General features: G+C 40.3%; 1 protein-coding gene across 2 annotated transcripts in view; it reads right to left on the reverse strand.

Annotated features, from left to right (window-relative positions):
* Positions 1–8,029: 8,029 nt before the first annotated feature.
* Positions 8,030–17,289, reverse strand: part of dacha (dachshund a) — a 128,153-nt gene continuing 118,893 nt past the window's right edge. For both annotated transcript variants that reach the window (XM_079486668.1, XM_079486667.1), the window contains 2 exons: positions 15,324–15,386; positions 8,030–9,378 (listed from right to left, as the gene is read on the reverse strand). In XM_079486668.1, coding sequence (XP_079342794.1) covers positions 9,341–9,378; positions 15,324–15,386 — 101 coding nt within the window. In that variant the 3' untranslated portion in view covers positions 8,030–9,340. The remainder of the gene's footprint in view (positions 9,379–15,323; positions 15,387–17,289) is intronic.

Consider the following 17,289-nt stretch of genomic DNA (forward strand, 5'->3'; position numbering starts at 1 on the left):
AAATCACTTAAACCAAGACTAGATTTTAGTCCATTTATGAAAGGTAATGCCTGTCCGGGAAACCACTACCAAGAATTTTATTCTTCGGAGAGGGTAGAAGGGCATAGAGATGATCACTTCGGAATTAAACGCAGAGAATGATTTCTCTGAGCACGTAATTAATGTCCGACTGCGAGTTGGGTTACTACGTTGCATATAGATCAGTTTTTCCACGATGATCAATGTAATACACTGACAAAAAAGGTAAATTGTTACTTGAACTTGAAGATTTATAATGGGGCATGATGGAGTGCCGCTCCATAACACCAGAAGAGCCACACAAATGTACGGGGAGCAGAGCGAGACAGTCTGCCTACATGCCGGGGCACTGCCCCGGATGGCCCCAACCCAAATTAACCCCTGACTTTATCCCTTTAAAGGAGTTCACACAAAAACTACAATTCTCAATTTCATAATGTCATCTCATATGTATTTTATTCCTTTAGCTGAACACAAACAAAAAATATACATAATTTTTTTAATTAAAATTGATTACTTTCTTGGAGTAGTCTTGGGTTACTTTAATTGTAGATTTATGTACTTTTTGAGTTTAAACATTTTGAAATCCATATAAGGTAATTACATCAAGAAAATAGTTTGTGGGAGAGAAAGGCAGTCACAGAGTATATCTTGGAAGGCATAAGGGGCAAAAAAATATGAGATTTTCTTTTTTTGGGGTGACCTGGGCCTGGTTGCATAAAGCACCTTAAGTTTTTTCCATAAGTATGACACTTAAGGGGTGATTTCCCTTGTCCAAAGACAATAGGAGAATAACTTAAGTAAAACTTAAGGCATATTTAAGGGCACACTTAAGGGAAAATTACTCTTAAGGTGCTTTATGCAACCGGTCACAGTTCTTTAAAGTGCTTAAAGGCTTTTAAGCTTCATTTGGTTTGTTTGACTGCAGTTGAGCTACTTCAGATTGTGAGTAGCTTGCAGTTTTCTTCTACATTTCTAATGCAGCTTCTCCAGCACTGTACCGCCAAATGTTGCCTGTGAATGCAGTTTTTTTTCTTTCCGACGTGTTTGTAGATGTTTGAACTCCCTCTCTCTTTCTCGCTACGCTGTGTTCCTGTAACAAAGAATAACATGTTTTCCACCAGTTCTGCTCCACTTACAAGGAAAACTAAAACAATCCATCAGATGTCAGGATCACTGGACCAACTGCGGGAGAACTAAATGGATGTTGCGTCTGGGAGTCTTCCCTCATGTTTCAGAGTGTCGTCCTGAGCCTCACCCATGTTCTCGTATACTTTGAAGTGGAACTCGCCGGAAGTGATTCAGCTTGGATGAGAATTCATCACGTGGTTGTGTGAAACTGCATTTAGTACTAGACCAGAGTGAAAGAAAACTAAGGTCTTTTCAGGTTTGTTCTAATAGCCAGGCTTTCGTGACATTTCCTACTTTAGAAAAAAACAGATTTTGCTTCTCATTATAGAGTTTCAGAGTATTACTTTAGTATTGTATTGTTTTTAAAATATTTTAAAACACAATAAAATTATATTATATTTATACACACATTTGCTTTTCAACAGGGAATACAAGAAAAAATTACGAAACGTATAAGAATAATTTTTGTATTCCGAGTTCTTTGTTGTACAACATCGCTGTAAATACCTTCTGACAAACATTTCAATCTCTTAAACTCACAGACAAAACAAACCCAACCGCTCGCAGCGCTACAGTAATGAAACACATCCAGCTGGAAACGGCGGCGTTCAGTGGACACACAGTAACGAGCCGAAAGAGCTGCTGACCAGCATTATCGCCCGCAGACATCCGAGGCTTTAAAACATTCCTATTTACTGCGCGGCGGCACTGAAATAAATAAATGTGTTAATATGTTGGGAAGGCTTGTTGGAGAGACCGCTGGTGCTGTTTGGTTTTCCTGTGATGATGCCATTTATCACGCGCTGACAGGCCGTTTGTGAAGTGCTGCGCTACGCGGTCCACTTCAGCTCACCGTCCCGCCGTCTCAGCTCTTTGGAAGAATGCATAAGCGAGTCCGCCCGCGGGACGCTCGGAGTGAAACACTGATACTTCACTACTGTAGTGAATGACAAGCTGTGTATCTGCTTTCAGTGGTGTCCTGGTAATACATGTGTGGGTCTTTGCACATGACAGATACTGAGAGTATGAAAATAAATATCTTGAAGAACGTGGTAACCAAACAACATTGGCCCTCATTGACTTCCATTATGTGAACACAAGACATTTCACAAAATATCTTCTTTCTGTGTTCCACAGGTTTTGAATGACATGAGGGTGAATAAATGACAAAATGTGAATGTTCAATAATCCAAAAGTCCACTTTTCTTCAAATGTAATTGATGCAGGTTTTCACGACCATGACGTTCCTGAACCTACACATAGTGTTTGCTCATTGTTTTCATGCAGAGGTGTAATGTGGAAAGAGGGCACATTCTCGTGACCTTCAACTTCTACCGCGGGTGTGTGTGTACGCGCGGGTTCAAGCAACTATTACAGGTGGTGATTTATGATTTTCAGTGCAGCGAGATGCGACTTGACATTTTCCTGCTGTGGCGTAGCCCAGTTCTGGCTCCATGCTTCATTACGTGACTCTCCCCACGCGATTCCCGACCCAGTAAAAATAAGCCCGCTCACCTCAAGTATATGAGTGAATGAGCATGTGTGGATCCGTCTCCAGGGTGGGCGGCTTCATTGTGCATCGCTATTCTCACCTTCCTCCATATTTCCATATGGCCACAATGCCACCGCTCCAGTCAACCCTTAAATACACATGCAGGGCTGACAGCGACTCTCACTCTTACCTGGTAAGATAAAGGCAACCGATAAATAAGTAAACAATCACATCTGTGAGCACAAATGCTTGACATTTGGAACGGCGCAGATCATCTCTTATTTATAGACGTTTTCATGGCCCACGGCCCATTCGCATGGGTCATGTGACTAGTGCTTGAGCGATACGTAACTGCGGTCTATACGCTTAATGATGAAGGGATCACTTATGGTAACTTGGTATGTCATGAACCGGACCAAAAATACAGTGGAGACATAATTATTCAGTCTTTAGTGTACAGTAACACCTTTGCAAAACTACAGTCTCTGCAGAAATTCATTTTTCTTAATTAGCATTTCTTTGTAAACAGCATTAACCCCCATCATTCGCCATAGAGAAAAATCTCAGCGGTGCATTTCCACTAACAGTCGCAAACGCAGCAATTTGTTGCAGTTGTTTCTCGTTATTACTTGAGTGAGTGAGTGAGAGAGAGAGAGAGAGAGAGAGAGAGAGAGAGAGATAGAGAGAGAAAACATTCCTAGACAAACCCACATCCCGACACCTATTATTCATTATTATCTTTTAACAATGAAATTTACAGCACTTTGAATTGTCTTTAATGTAGCCTGGAGGTAATATCCCATGATTCCCCAGTAGACAGCCACTTTAGTGAGCTCTTTAACTCCCTTTCAACTGTCTTTCCTCATCTATTCATCCATTTTACAATAACATACTCTGACTTTAACAGCCGACAACAACCTGTGTTTGCGTTTTGTTTTAGCCTTGGTTAGGTGTGCTAGCGTGTGTGTTTGCTTGTAACGTCTTATACGTACTAGAAAACAACTGCTGGTTTTCTTGTAAAAAGACATCGCTATTTTGGAACAAAAAGAAAAGAAAACAGGAAGAGAAATTACCTGCTTATTCTGTGAAATTTGATGTCCTGTTGCTAAGAGGAATTTCTAAACGAAACTAAAGATTGGTAAAAGTTTACAGTCTGTAGTTTAAAGTAGTCTTAAAGAAGTTGACAAATCATATTTATATTTCACAAAGAAATGTGCAGCATTTTGTCTGAGAAATAATCAAAAGGAAACCTTTTGCTTCGTAATTGTCTTATTGTCTTAAATGTCCAGTGTGTAAACCTTTGTTATCCATTCACCATGTTATGGCCCTAAACGGACAAACTGCTCTTCAGAGCGTGTTCCATAAATATGTTATCTCCTTCGGCAAAGAATGTGTTTTGTGTTTAATACAGGTAATAATAGAATATTAGTTAGTGTAAAGCATTTTGGGTTAGTGCTGGATGACGTATCAAGATGTTGGTGCTAAAGAAATTAAATGACATATCTAGAATATTGAGTTGAAAATTAAGATGTATGTTACAAAGATGGAACCAATAGGCTTCTCAGTTTATTTCTCACTAGTAGAACAAAATGTAACTTGTTATCAAAATGGTGACAGGTCGGTGGGTGATGAATGAGTCCCCCCCAAAAAAGACAAATAATCTGTAAAATAGAGATGGTTTTGTTTTCAGAAAACAGTTACGTGGGTAGTTAATGTTACATTAAGCACTTTCTGAACACCTTTGAGCCAAACACTCACGTGAGCCATTCACTCATTTCAGAACAGAAAAAGTCTTGTCCCACACTATTACAACACGGATGAAAACGTCTCGGTCAGACTTTAACCTCCGTTCCCTGATGGAGGGAACGAGACCATGTGTTGAGGGACTGACTGGGGTTTGATCTTGAGAACCTATCATCTTAGAGAGGAATTCAAAACGCCAATGGGTTTGGCGAATGGCACACGCACGCCAGTCTCCGCCCCGTACATACGGGTATAAAAGGAAGATGGCGGCGGTCATTAATTCACCCTTTGGGCTGAGGAACCTGAGAACGGTTCAGCGAAGCGTTGTGTTATGAAGACTCAACTTCTCGTTCCCTCCATCAGGGAACGGAGGTTACAGTCGTGATCGAGACGTTCCCCTTCAGTCGGTTTCTCGACGTTGTGTTGAGAGACTGAATGGGGATCTGTCTCTACACACCACGGCGCTGAGCCGTATCGCGATCTCAAGCGGAGTGACACTGACTAGACTAGCGAGTCAAAAATGAGTGCTACTGCCAGACGTAATCTTCTAGCGGAATTAGTAGTGGTCATACTGAGAAGCCTGTACTGACGGTCATCAAGGACAGTGGCATTTGCCTCTAGTAGAGAGGCGCTGTCCAGAGCCAAATACTGGGAAAACTGCTCTCCTTGTTGAAGATTGTGTTTTACGGAGGCCACATCCTACCACAAGGGGAGGTTACATGTGGAGACACTAACATGGTCTCGCCAGTGGGGAGAACAACATGTGAGAAATGTGTAAGCCCGAGTAGGGGGACAAAACCCAGGTGGGACAACCACAGGCGGAACAGATTCACCAATAGGGAAAATCAACATACGGCACTGACCCTGCAGGGGAGTCATTATGGGCCAGGATAGAAAGCCGCCTGATCAAGGGTGACTCCAATAATACTGGACTCAGTTCCACAGACTGCTCCGCCCAGTCTGTTTAACAAATGCCAATGCTTAGTGATGGATGGAATGCCTGTAATTCACCCTGAGATGTGGAAAGTAGTGAGGCTAAATAGCGCGCTATACTCGCTTGAAAAGGGGAGAAGGTGCTTTCGCAGGCGTAGGTCCAAACCAGGTGCCTGTTCTACACGGCAGTAGCGCTTAGGACATTGGCTGACACTGGTTCCACTCTGAGGTTGTAAAACCTTGTGAAGGTACTGTGCGTAGCCCAACCCGCAGCGTAAATGTCTGCCAGAGAGGCGCCCTGTACCAGTGCCCACGAGAAGGCCATACTCCGAGTGGAGTGGGCTCTCACTGCCAGCGGGCACAGGCGATCTTGGGACTGGTATGCCACCGTAATGGCTTCAACAATCCAGTGCGCCAACCTCTATTTGGAGTCAGAGACCCGGGTGCTGTCCCCCTTCACAAACAAAGAGCTTCTCAGAGCTTCTAAGGCACTCCAGATAGAGGCGCAGCGTGCGTACTGGACACAACACATTGGGGGTTGGGTCTTCCTCCCCAGAAGGGAGCACTTGCAAGTTCACCACCTGGTCCCGTAAGGGAGTGGTGGGAACCTTGGGCCAGGGTCTCAGGACAACGTGTGAATCACCAGGCCCGAACTCTAATCACCCATGGCACACGGAGAATGCCTGACGGTCCCCCACCTTCTTGATAGAGGCGAGCGCCACCAAGAGTGCGGTCTTCATCGTCAGATGAGAAAGACTGGCATCTCTGAGGGGCTCAAAAGAGGCCCTACCAAGGCCCTGTAAGACCACATTAAGGTCCCAAGAGGGTAGAGAGCGCGGTCGAGGTGGATTCACCCTTCTCGCGCCCCTGAGGAACCTGGTGATCAGGTCGTGCTGACTGAGAGACTTACCCTCCATAAGATTGTGATGAGCGGTAATAGTGGCTACATACACTCGCAACGTGGAAGGGGAGAGACTACCCTCTAGTTTCTAGAGATTTTTACACCAGGACGAGAAGAGGCGCCACTGTCAAGCGTACAAACGCCTAGTAGCAGGGGCAAGACAGTCTCCCTGACCGCTGACGGCAAGCCACTCAAGGTCTCCTCGTCCCGTCCCGTCCAGGGCCATGCCCTTCCCCTGCGACAGAAGGTCCTTCGTCATTGCTCATTGGCGTTTAGAATTCCTCTCGGAGATGATAGGTTCTCAAGATCAAACCAAGACAGCGTTGAGAGACCGAATGAAGGGGAACTAACTTTTTTATATGGTATTGTATTGTATTGCATTAATATTTTTTTTATTGAAATGTTTATTAGAAGGAAGCGTCTCGATACTTGTATATGTATATAAATGTATACAAATTTAATATCATTGGCCAAAGAATAACCAGAAAAGTACATCTAAAAGTACAATCCTGTTAAACATGAGACATCTGTAACGCAGTGGAAAAACCCACCTGACTCTATCCGTCCACTCCTTTAATAGGTGTCATCGTGTTAGCCCTAATTAGATTCAATGTTTTTAATGGAACATATGCAAATTATTCATCTTTTAATCTCATTTCCACTGATCAAATGGTCCACCGCAGTTGATTGTGTTTTCATCACAGTCCCACCTCTAAAAACATGGCTAATCATAAAAATGAAGTACTTTGACTACTTTACATAAAGCCAGTTAGGGAGGATCGGGCTAATCAAGACCAGATCAAAAGACTCCTCTTTAATTGAAGTGCAAAAATGGAGCCTCTTCGCTTTTTTCGTAACGCGGGGCCAATTCAGGCTCAGGCTCTTTAGAGTCCCACAACTTCACGCAGCACCGCCTAGCAGATGAGCCGCTGCGGACGCTGTGGGAAAGGCTGCAGGGGGGGATCTTGAGGGTCCGTGACTAATTAGGTCAGTTTCTTTGGCAGATGCAGGTGAGATGTGCTTGCTTATGTGTGTTTTGTGTTGAACACCTCAGAGACGAGAATTAGAGCTTTGGGGTTTTATGGATTGCTGGGGTCATGAGCTCATCATTATTACTATGCCCACGTGTATCTAAATCTGCACTTCATCGAATAAGTTTGATTACTGCAAGACTGAAGACATAATCATGCAACAGAACAACAGTTCTAACAATAAACTGAGTAATATTTGTATGGTTTGACCTTGTGGTTGACCTATAGGGTTATGGCTGAATATGGACACAAAATTATTTAAACATAGCACATACTATGTACAAAAAAAGTCTTTATACTTGTGTTACTTCATTTAAACTAAATATGTATTTTTAATTCATTCAATAATCTAAAGATGGCCAAATATCGACCGATGAATCGGTTTAATCTAGGGCTGTCAAACGATTAATCGAAAATAGAATAAAACGTTTTTTTTACTTAATAAGTGTCTGTGTGTTGTGCAAATTAATTTTGTAATTATAAACACACAACTACATGCATATATTAAAGAAAAATACAAAATAAAAAGTAATAAACATTTAATTTAATGATAACATTTTTAATATAAATACATGTTCATGTTTCCTAAATATGTTTGTATGTATGTATGCGTGTTTATAAATACAAACTTAATATACGTCTGTGTACCGTTCACACAAACGTTTATTGTGAATGCGATGAATCATTTGACATCCCTAGTTTAGTCAAATAATCCGGTTGGTATATTAATCGGTCCATAAAATGTCTTCAAATAACTGCACCCGAAAAGACAAACTGTTTCCATCTTAGTTTTATTACTCAAAGAAAACAAAAATCAAAACCTATCAAGATGTCCATAGGGGTGTTTTATTCGTTGTGGCATGTGCAAGGCTGTTATAAGTGTCTGTTGCCATTTTAAAACAAGGTTCAACATCATTGATAGCTGCCGATCTGTGATTACATTACCTATGGAGTCGCTACAAATGTTTAAAAATAGATTCCAAGAGGCAGCGTTTTGTTTTCATTTGATACGTTTTTCATCGTTGTATTTACAAGCATGCTCGCTTCAGATGTGCATAAGGGTAATTCTCGTCTCTTATCTTTTTCGTCACTAAAAATGTATCCACATAATAACAACATCAGGATAGCAAACGCTAAAGCATTTTTACAAGTCTTTATAAACAAAGGTAAAAACAGAAGGGGGGGGGTACTGTAATACTGTGGTTATAGGAACATCAAATTAACACTTTTTATACTTTTTAAGTTAATGAGGAAGAAAAACATCAGTAGGGGGCAAAATAAGACAGTAAAGGGCGTGTTTAAGGATCACTCAAGCATCCGTTTGAAATGCTGATTAAAATACATTAGAAATGACAAACCAGATAATAAAATAAACACCAGAATAATAAAAAAACATAGGGCAGGGAACAACAACATGAAAACATTTCTACACTTTCTAAAAAAATACAACGAATTAGAAAAAGGAAATGTTGATATAGAGTTCCTTTCTTGTACAGACAAAACAACAAATTTAAACAATGTTTATTAAAGAAGCACACTTTTGATTTGCAGTCCTTTTATCACCGTCCACAAAATAATAATGATCTCTCGTCTCCCTGTAGAGGTGCAGTGGATAAAACTGTTGTGCTGTTTAGAGTCACTGGTGCACAGAATCATGGGGGGGATCAGCAGAAAACACTAATAATAATAATAATAATAATAATAATAATGAGGAGGTGGTGCAGTGTGCTTCACAGAAAGATAAATCATCCATTACTGTAGTTTTATTCAGCAAGAAAAAATGATTTTAGTCTCAAAGGGTTGATGTAGAAGTAGTCAAAAAAGACATTTTACAAGTTTGTGTGTGGTGCTGAAAGGTCGCCAACAAGCAGTGCCGCAGACACGAGGAGGGTAAACGCACTGCTCCTCCACACATACACGTACATACACACTCAAGTCCTGTACACGAGTTTCAGATGACTGCCGTTCAGCACCTGCACCGCTGCCCTCTGGGGACAAAAGCCCCACAATCCCCCTCTCCATGAGCCTTGTCCATCTGTGGAGTGAGCTGGGTGTCTGTCCCAGCTCTGTGGGACTGAAGGAGCAGAGGTTTCAGTACATGAGAGGAGGTTTGGAGAAGGGTCTGTTTTCTGGAAGAAAGAGAAAAACATGGTTATGCAAAGACATGTTATGTTAAAGTAATGAAGTGTAACTTCATGCATTAAAGTGACGTTAACATGTTTTGAGAGATAGTTCGCTTCCCTCCCAAAAGATCTGTCATTTATTCACTCTCATGTAGTTCAAGAGTCTTTCTTCAAGGGACCACAAAAGATGTTTTGAGAAATGTCGCAGTGTTTTTGTTCATACAATGGAAGTCAATGGGGGTCAAAGATGTTAGTTTTCCATCATTCTTCAAATTATCTTCTTTTGTGCTCTGCAGTAAATTGTTTGACTTAATAAATGATGAAAGAATTTAAATGTTTGGGTGAATTCTCTTTAATATTCGTTCAAATAACACTAACGTATAACTATTGGCGACTAAATTCAGTATATAAAATGTATATTTTTATCACTGCCAGCGAACATTAATCATCTTTATCCTGAACGCGTGAATGAAAGAATGAATCGTGCTGTTGGTGAAGCTTTAGATGAGAGAGGAGCAGCTGGTGGTTGAGGGGCAGGAGAGCTACAGATGCATGTTAATAGAGAAGCTCGCAGCGCATCTTCAGACGGGGAAGCGCTTCATTACGATTCGAGTGCTTTTACATGTTTAACACGCAAGCACCAACAGATGAGATATGTATGCGGGATGTCAAGAAAACAACAAGTGGAGCATGTTTATGTCCGTGCGTGCTTCGTAGACCACCCCAGACCTGGGCTCAGAAAAATGACATCCATCAAGAGGTCATGCTTTCAACATGCTTTGTGTGTGATATAAGAACGCGTGTTTGTTAAAAACGCGACATTTAACTACATGTGAACTATAAGCTGTGCTTGTTGATGCAGCATTGAGGCCTGCTAGTGAAGAGATAAAAAGAAGTGAGTATTTCATTTGCTGTGAAGTATGAGTTATGAGTAATATCCTCCGGTGCAGTTAATTGAGTCGTACGCTTGACAGCAGACTAAATCTGCCGTGATGGAGCAGCGGTACCCACGAGACGCAGTCACAAATAGTTCATACACTTGAGATAGACCTGACAGAGCAGTACACTGTCTGTTTTGTTAAACGGGACGGGCCCACGTACATCTACTTGATGCTTTATGAAAATTCACTTCACTTTTTGGAGTATATTGCGTGTTTCCAATTAAATTATTTGATGTTACGGTATTGCAGAGACCATTGATGTGCCAATTGTCACTGTCAGAAAATTCTAGTGATTTGTTGTAGCACAGGAAAGGTGGGATGAAGTGATGATGGGTGACTTCGTGTGGAACTAGTTTCGTGAAAACAGTATTAGTCATAAAAATCAAAATCGATCTAATGTACACTTCTGAAGTTTTGGACGACTCATTTTTGGTAACTAATGTTAACCTGTTGTTTTGAGCTCAGTGTTATGCCCTTACTTTGACATTTCTGCGAAAGAGTAATAATACCGAAATGTATAAATGTGTGAAAATATTGTATACTTTTGTTGTGAGTACTAAAAAATAACGTGATTTTCGTATCCAGCATGTTAAACTTTAAAGAAACTGTAAAAATGTACGTTTCATTTTTTTTAAGGTTGCTTTGCTCTGCATTATTACATAGCAATAGTACTGCAACTAAGCATTCAGTGATATTTGTTTCATGCATTTTATATGAATAATGATTTATTACATGCATAAATAAAAATAATAAATACAAATAAAGATGTCAGATTTTAATTCTAGGTTTTGACTAACATTTATTTTTCGTTACCAATTAAGCAACAGGAACTACTCTCATTCAAATGCGTAAAAAAACAAACATAAATTATTATATTATAATAATTATTATAATACATTATTGGCAAAAATAAATGATTTAAATTTTAAAACGTAAAATATATTATAAATATCACAGTTAAAAACATAAATCACAAACCTAACATTTTAATAATTACTTAAATGTTCAAATGACCAAAGAGCCGATGACCTGGTTGTCATCGATTTGTATTATATCAATTCACTGTTGTCGTTTTAGTATCTAAAATATTATTTTCCACTTGATGATGATGCAAAGTCGAAACATATATTCCAGTAACTGAGTAACAGCCTGCAGACATGAGGTCAACCCTCTGCATCTTTGGATCTCTTGCCCCACTCCAGTAAATAGATGCATGGGTATATGAGGGTGGTCCTCCTCTGGGACGTCCTCTTCATCAACACACTCCATATTTAACTCCGCTCCCCTTCTCATACCCTCCGTCTCATTTATTCACACTCCACACGCTGCCCTCTTCGGTGTAACACAAACCAATGCCAGATCTTACTCATCCTTAATTTTTTAATCCTTGTTATATCACCCCTTGATACCAATTAGTAGGTCGAAACCTCTGGTTACGAATGTTATATGTAAATATAATGTGTATGGATATAGACTAGCTTGTAGTCCCATATGAAATCTGCACACTGGTATCGTTCGTGCTGATTGTCGGATCATCTGTGAAATCGTTTTAAATCGCTGCTGTACTTCTGAAACCTCAGATGTCTAAATGTGATGTTATTCAGGGCATGGGAAAAAACACCGTACTTTGAAATGATTAAATACTGTGTTGTCCAAGTTAACACACACTTTTTTTATACCATATAAAAATCACAAAATAAAGAGATACAAGGTTTCAGAAGGACGAAAAAATATAATTATGGCAACATAAACGATCAGCATATCCAAAATATTTAAAGGAACCATTCATCCAATTTGAAAGATTTTTGGTTAAAACAGTTCAGTTACTGAGCAAGTACATAAAAATCGAATTTGATTCACAACAGTAAGCTTTTATGATTTATAACTTGAGCTGTCGGGTTTGATTTCACAGGAAATGTCCATTTGATGTAATTTGACATCAACCCACATAAAGATAAGTACTTGAAGTAACCTGCAATTTTACGTTTGAAACAGAGATGGTGATAGAGAAGCAAAAAAGACAGACTGACGCTAAAAATGGAGCCTTTCCTTCAAAGGCAGTTAAAATCAATATCACACATCACTGGTCTTCATGTGACCAAATATCATTGGCAGAATTCATCTGGACTACCTTTATCTTCATAGACGAACTATCAATGCGTGGCCGAGAGTTACGTAAAACTACCCACACATTGCTAGTTTTACGCAGTGGCGGGCTGTGAGAGCGTCTGAGCGACACCTTCCAGTGTGGTTCAATTTGCTCGTCCGGCACGAAGCGCCGGCTTAATTACATTTTCACCTCACCCCTCTCTTTCACTTTCCTCCAGCACTCCACACTTCTCTTAATCGGCTTGTAAAATGATGTCACCGTCTTTTGTGTTCAGCAGTTTTGTGTTAGCGCCACTTGTCTTGATTAATCAGAAAAGGCACGGGTCATCGTAATGGCCCAACACAGGGGTGGAACCTGAGAAAGCGCAAAAAGCTTTTAGGCCGACGAGCGGGATCTCGGCAAGGACAATCAAACCTAATGAAATCAGCTGTCACTGCTAAGCTTGCAAAACTGTGAAGTCCGACTTGGGAGAGAAGCGCGGGCTAATTAGATTTTTGCTGGCTGTAATGGATAAATGTGGCGAGGCTCGGGAGCTCGGGGAGGAGCGCACAACAGACTTCATACACAAACTCCCATATTGGGTCGGCTGCCAGACTCTCGGAGCTGATTGCACAGACACCTTTCCACTTTCAACTTGATGGAACTTCTAGATAAATAAGTGTCGAGGTAAAGTGATGATCTGTGCATCCGAGAGGATGGGGATCATTACAATCTCAGGTTTTTGCCTTCCTGGAAAAAATGAAACTCTTTCACCAGCGGATCCGATTCGTTCTTTTACATTCACTGTGTTTTTTTCTTTTATATTATAATAGTCTTTTTTTGAGTGTCAAAGCATATAAAGATGAAAATAATTAACGTTTTGTGCTTTTTCTGGTATAAGAATATCTAGCGTTTCTCAATTTACTTAATTCATTTTTATTTTGTTCAATGATTGATCCATAACTTTTTATTAATGTACATACAGGCGGTTCAAATAAAGCTGGATCTACATATATTTATGCTGTGATCATCTGTGTCTCCAACTTCGCTGAGCTTTTCTATGTTGGTTGGTTGGTTCTTGTCACATGACCAATGTGCCTAAAAAAACATGTTACGACCGCGTCGCTCTTACACTTAAAATAACAAACTATGCGAAACGTGAAAGGCCCCAACACAATTGAACTACTATATTCACGAAACGGCCTCTTGCAGCTGTCCTTATGATCTGAATAAATATATGATGAATTGTACTGGCTCTCAAACTAACTGGTTTGACTTGCACCATTTTGTAGGCGTTACATCATTTATTTATAGAATTTGAATAATTCTTAATAAATCCTGCTTTTTTTCTTTCATGGGGCATAGTACGATTGTTTCATGAAGTAAAGATTGAAAGAACAGCGTTTTCAGTCTGATAACAGAGAGACTCATTTGCACCGTGTTATCCGCCGTGTTATGGAGGTGAAGTCTGATCTTTGCATTTCCAGCTTCTGCCGGTTGCTCTAAAGGTCAGAGGCATTGTGATGGCGCTCGAACACTAATCCCTGCTGTTCCGCTCATATTAGTCACAGCGGCATGAAAGCAGACCGCAAAGAAAACCAGCGAAGACATAGTACAACTGCTACAGCTGAAGTTTTCCACTGGTGATTCACAGGTTGGTTGTGATCGGGTCACGGACGGCAGGGAAAAAACAAATAGAAGTCATAATGAAAAGCACATAACCGTATAATAGCCCATAGTTATAGCCAAATGAAAAAGCTTATCGGCTTGTTAAAGGGAAGAACAAGGTTTCCCGTTTGTTTTTGACTTTTGATGAGTGTGCGTCCATCACATATGAGTGTTTTGAGCTTCTAGTTAGTTTTCAAAACTTACTTTTGCACAATAACAACAAAATCTGGTTTTCTGGATTTCGGTTTCCTGAATTCCCAAGTTCAACGCAAAAGCACTAAACTTCTAAAATGTTACTTGACATCTCACGAGACTGGATAAGAGCATGTGTTATTGTGTCTCCAGATGTCGACTCGCAAAATAACAGTTGCTATATTTCTCAATCCGCTTAGACTGCACGTCTTTGATCTTTGTAGATCTGACCTTTAGTTGAAAGTTACAGACTTTGAAACATGAGATCAGCCACAGATTTAGGGTAACATGGATCACAAAAAGATCACCCACCGATGACCCTTTTACACTGTGAGTGAACCCCCAGAGGAAGAAAAACACACGGGCAAAATCTACTCCACAAATGCTTTCGCAGTCCTCCGTTACAGCGCCGCTGTCAAAGCCCGAAGAAAAATGAACGTCTCTTTATTTGCAGACTGTGAAATTGGCTATATGGGGGGAAAAAACATTTCGCCCATTTTCAGCGAAGCACTTCTGCAGCCCATTTCCACTGCACCTTCTGTAAACATATGTATTTATTCACCTTCCCCCAGCCTCACATTTCAATAAGATGTACGGCAGCGGCTCTTTAATTCGCCGTCAGACGTGTTGATAATAGGCCCCATTTATCAAACGCAACTTTTGGCCAGATTTGGGAGGCGAGCTCGGTGGAAAGCGAGAGAGGCAGATGGTAGCGAGATAAGAATGAAACCGTACGGGCGCGCAGAAGACCCACCAATGGATCTCGAGGAACGGAAGCGTGAACGGCACATGCGTTCGTAATCTCCCTCCTGGAAGAGTTGGACATCTTCAAAGGGACCCAATAAGATAGAAGGCAAGTTTGGGGATTGAATCTGGTTAGTGTTTTGAAAGGTTTGTTGAGGATAAAAACCTTTGGGTTACTATCTGTTGGCCCAAGAGAGGAGAGAGCGGGATGGGGCTGCTCGAATCTTAACTACAGCAGTTTGTACTCTTCATTCAAACATATTGTTGATGGGAGTGACGGCAGGTATTTGAGATGTAGTTGTGCTCTTCGTTCTTACCTTGCACAGAGTTCTCCTGCTGGTTGCCATTATGTTCAGACTTCACCTCTGGTATCACTGCCTCTGAAATGAACAAAAATCAAAGCATTAGATCTCTCGCTACATGTCTTTTATCAGTAAAACATGCCATTAGCTACAAGTACAATCATTTGTGCTGATTGTAAACCAGACATGCCACATCAAATTCGGTTTGGTCAGCTTAAAATCAACAAAACATCAGTGTAATGTGGCATCTAAAAACCAAAACCGAATATCAGATTGTGAAAAGGTCAACATTTGAAATCATCTTGGCATGTGTCCATGGCAGCGATTTTTACCCGGAAGCAAGTAAGCATGTTAGCAGGTTGGGTTCCATCGCTCCAAAGTCATGGGTTTTATGAATGGGTTTTTGATTAAATGCTTAAAATACGGTTTGACAAACACACCAGTTATAACCTTTGGTGATTTTTTAAGCTTTATTGTGTTTTAAAAACGGCGGCTGCTAACAAGTTGCTAATGCGACTACATCCTTCGGATGGGACATTAAACATCATCACGCATAAAAATCTCACAAATCATGTAACGGTCACAGATCTCTAAAAACATGGATGGATGTTCATTCACGGAGTAATTTCTTACAAGGGAACGCATTTTTGTCGGACGCATGGTGTTGGTGATGTTGCTTTTTACTACTGGCAATTGTATTTAGGCTTTAAAATAGCATTTATTGTATTAATCTGTAAAATTGTGTAATATTATATAAACCACCATCAGAGACTTTAATCACAGAGCTTATTTTTTTGCGATCTTCCAATAGTCTATGGGAAAATGTTGAATTCTACAGGCTTTTGGTTTGAGGGTACCAGTGAAGCGCTCTCTACTGGGTTGGCCTACGAAATTAAGTTATTTCTGCGGTTCTCGATAACACCTATAATATATTTTTTATAGTACTATATGAGTGTCTTTTTTATTTCAAGATTTGTATCGTCATCATTGATGAATAATAAATGGATACCATGTAAAAACCAGCTGTATGGATAAACGGAAAGGAAATCACTTTATCTGAGCAGAGATGTGACGTCAGAACCGGCATTCACAATACAGATCTGTTTCTGACATTCTCCTCTGTTCTCTCAGATGAAAGGCAAAAACAAAGGCCATTTTTCCTAATGAATTCACGTCTAATCAGCCTCGGCCCGGCATAATTGCCCCGGCACTCGTGAAAACGCTGGCAGATGTCTTACAAATGTTAGGTTTCCCCCGTTCAAATTCAGCTTCTGTTAAGATATTCACAATTAAACAAATGTAATCAAAACAACAGCCAACGATTAGGAAAATGGTTTAGCCTTGATAAGTGTGCGCGTTTATGATAAACATCGAGCTCTATTTCCTCAGCTGAGATTATGAAGCTAATGGATCGCTAATAGTTATGACTGAGACGGAAATACCAATATCGGCGATAAAGAAATATGAGAAAGAACAGCAGGTTTCATGAAAATATTGACGGAGAAAAAAACCAGATGGATTTTCTCAACAAGCAGATCTATAGAGATATGATGAGAGAATATCACAGGACACACTGGAATGAGAGATGCTGAATATCCATGTGCATTATATATCATATATAATATAAAGGCAAAGTTCATAGTTTATGTGCTCACACCACATGGTCTGATTGTTGAACTGTGACTCAGCTGCTTACAAGTATATTTTATAGATGGTTTCAAAGTGAACACATAAGCAAACGTTACTGCGCATGGGTTGCAGTTAACTTCCGGTACACATCCACAATAACAATACATTCTGATTACAGGCTAAAGAAACCGATAAAAAACGTTGCTTGGCTAAACTTGTCTCTCCAATATTTTGAATTTAAGCTGCGATACCAAGCTCAACCGCTAGAGGTCAGTGTACCGTACGGTTTCTTTAAATGCGACCAAACTACAGGACCCATTCAACAAACTGTTTATGTTATAAAGTGAACATA

This window comes from Barbatula barbatula (assembly GCF_947034865.1).
Source record: "Barbatula barbatula genome assembly, chromosome: 22".
Classification (NCBI taxonomy): Eukaryota; Metazoa; Chordata; class Actinopteri; order Cypriniformes; family Nemacheilidae; genus Barbatula; species Barbatula barbatula.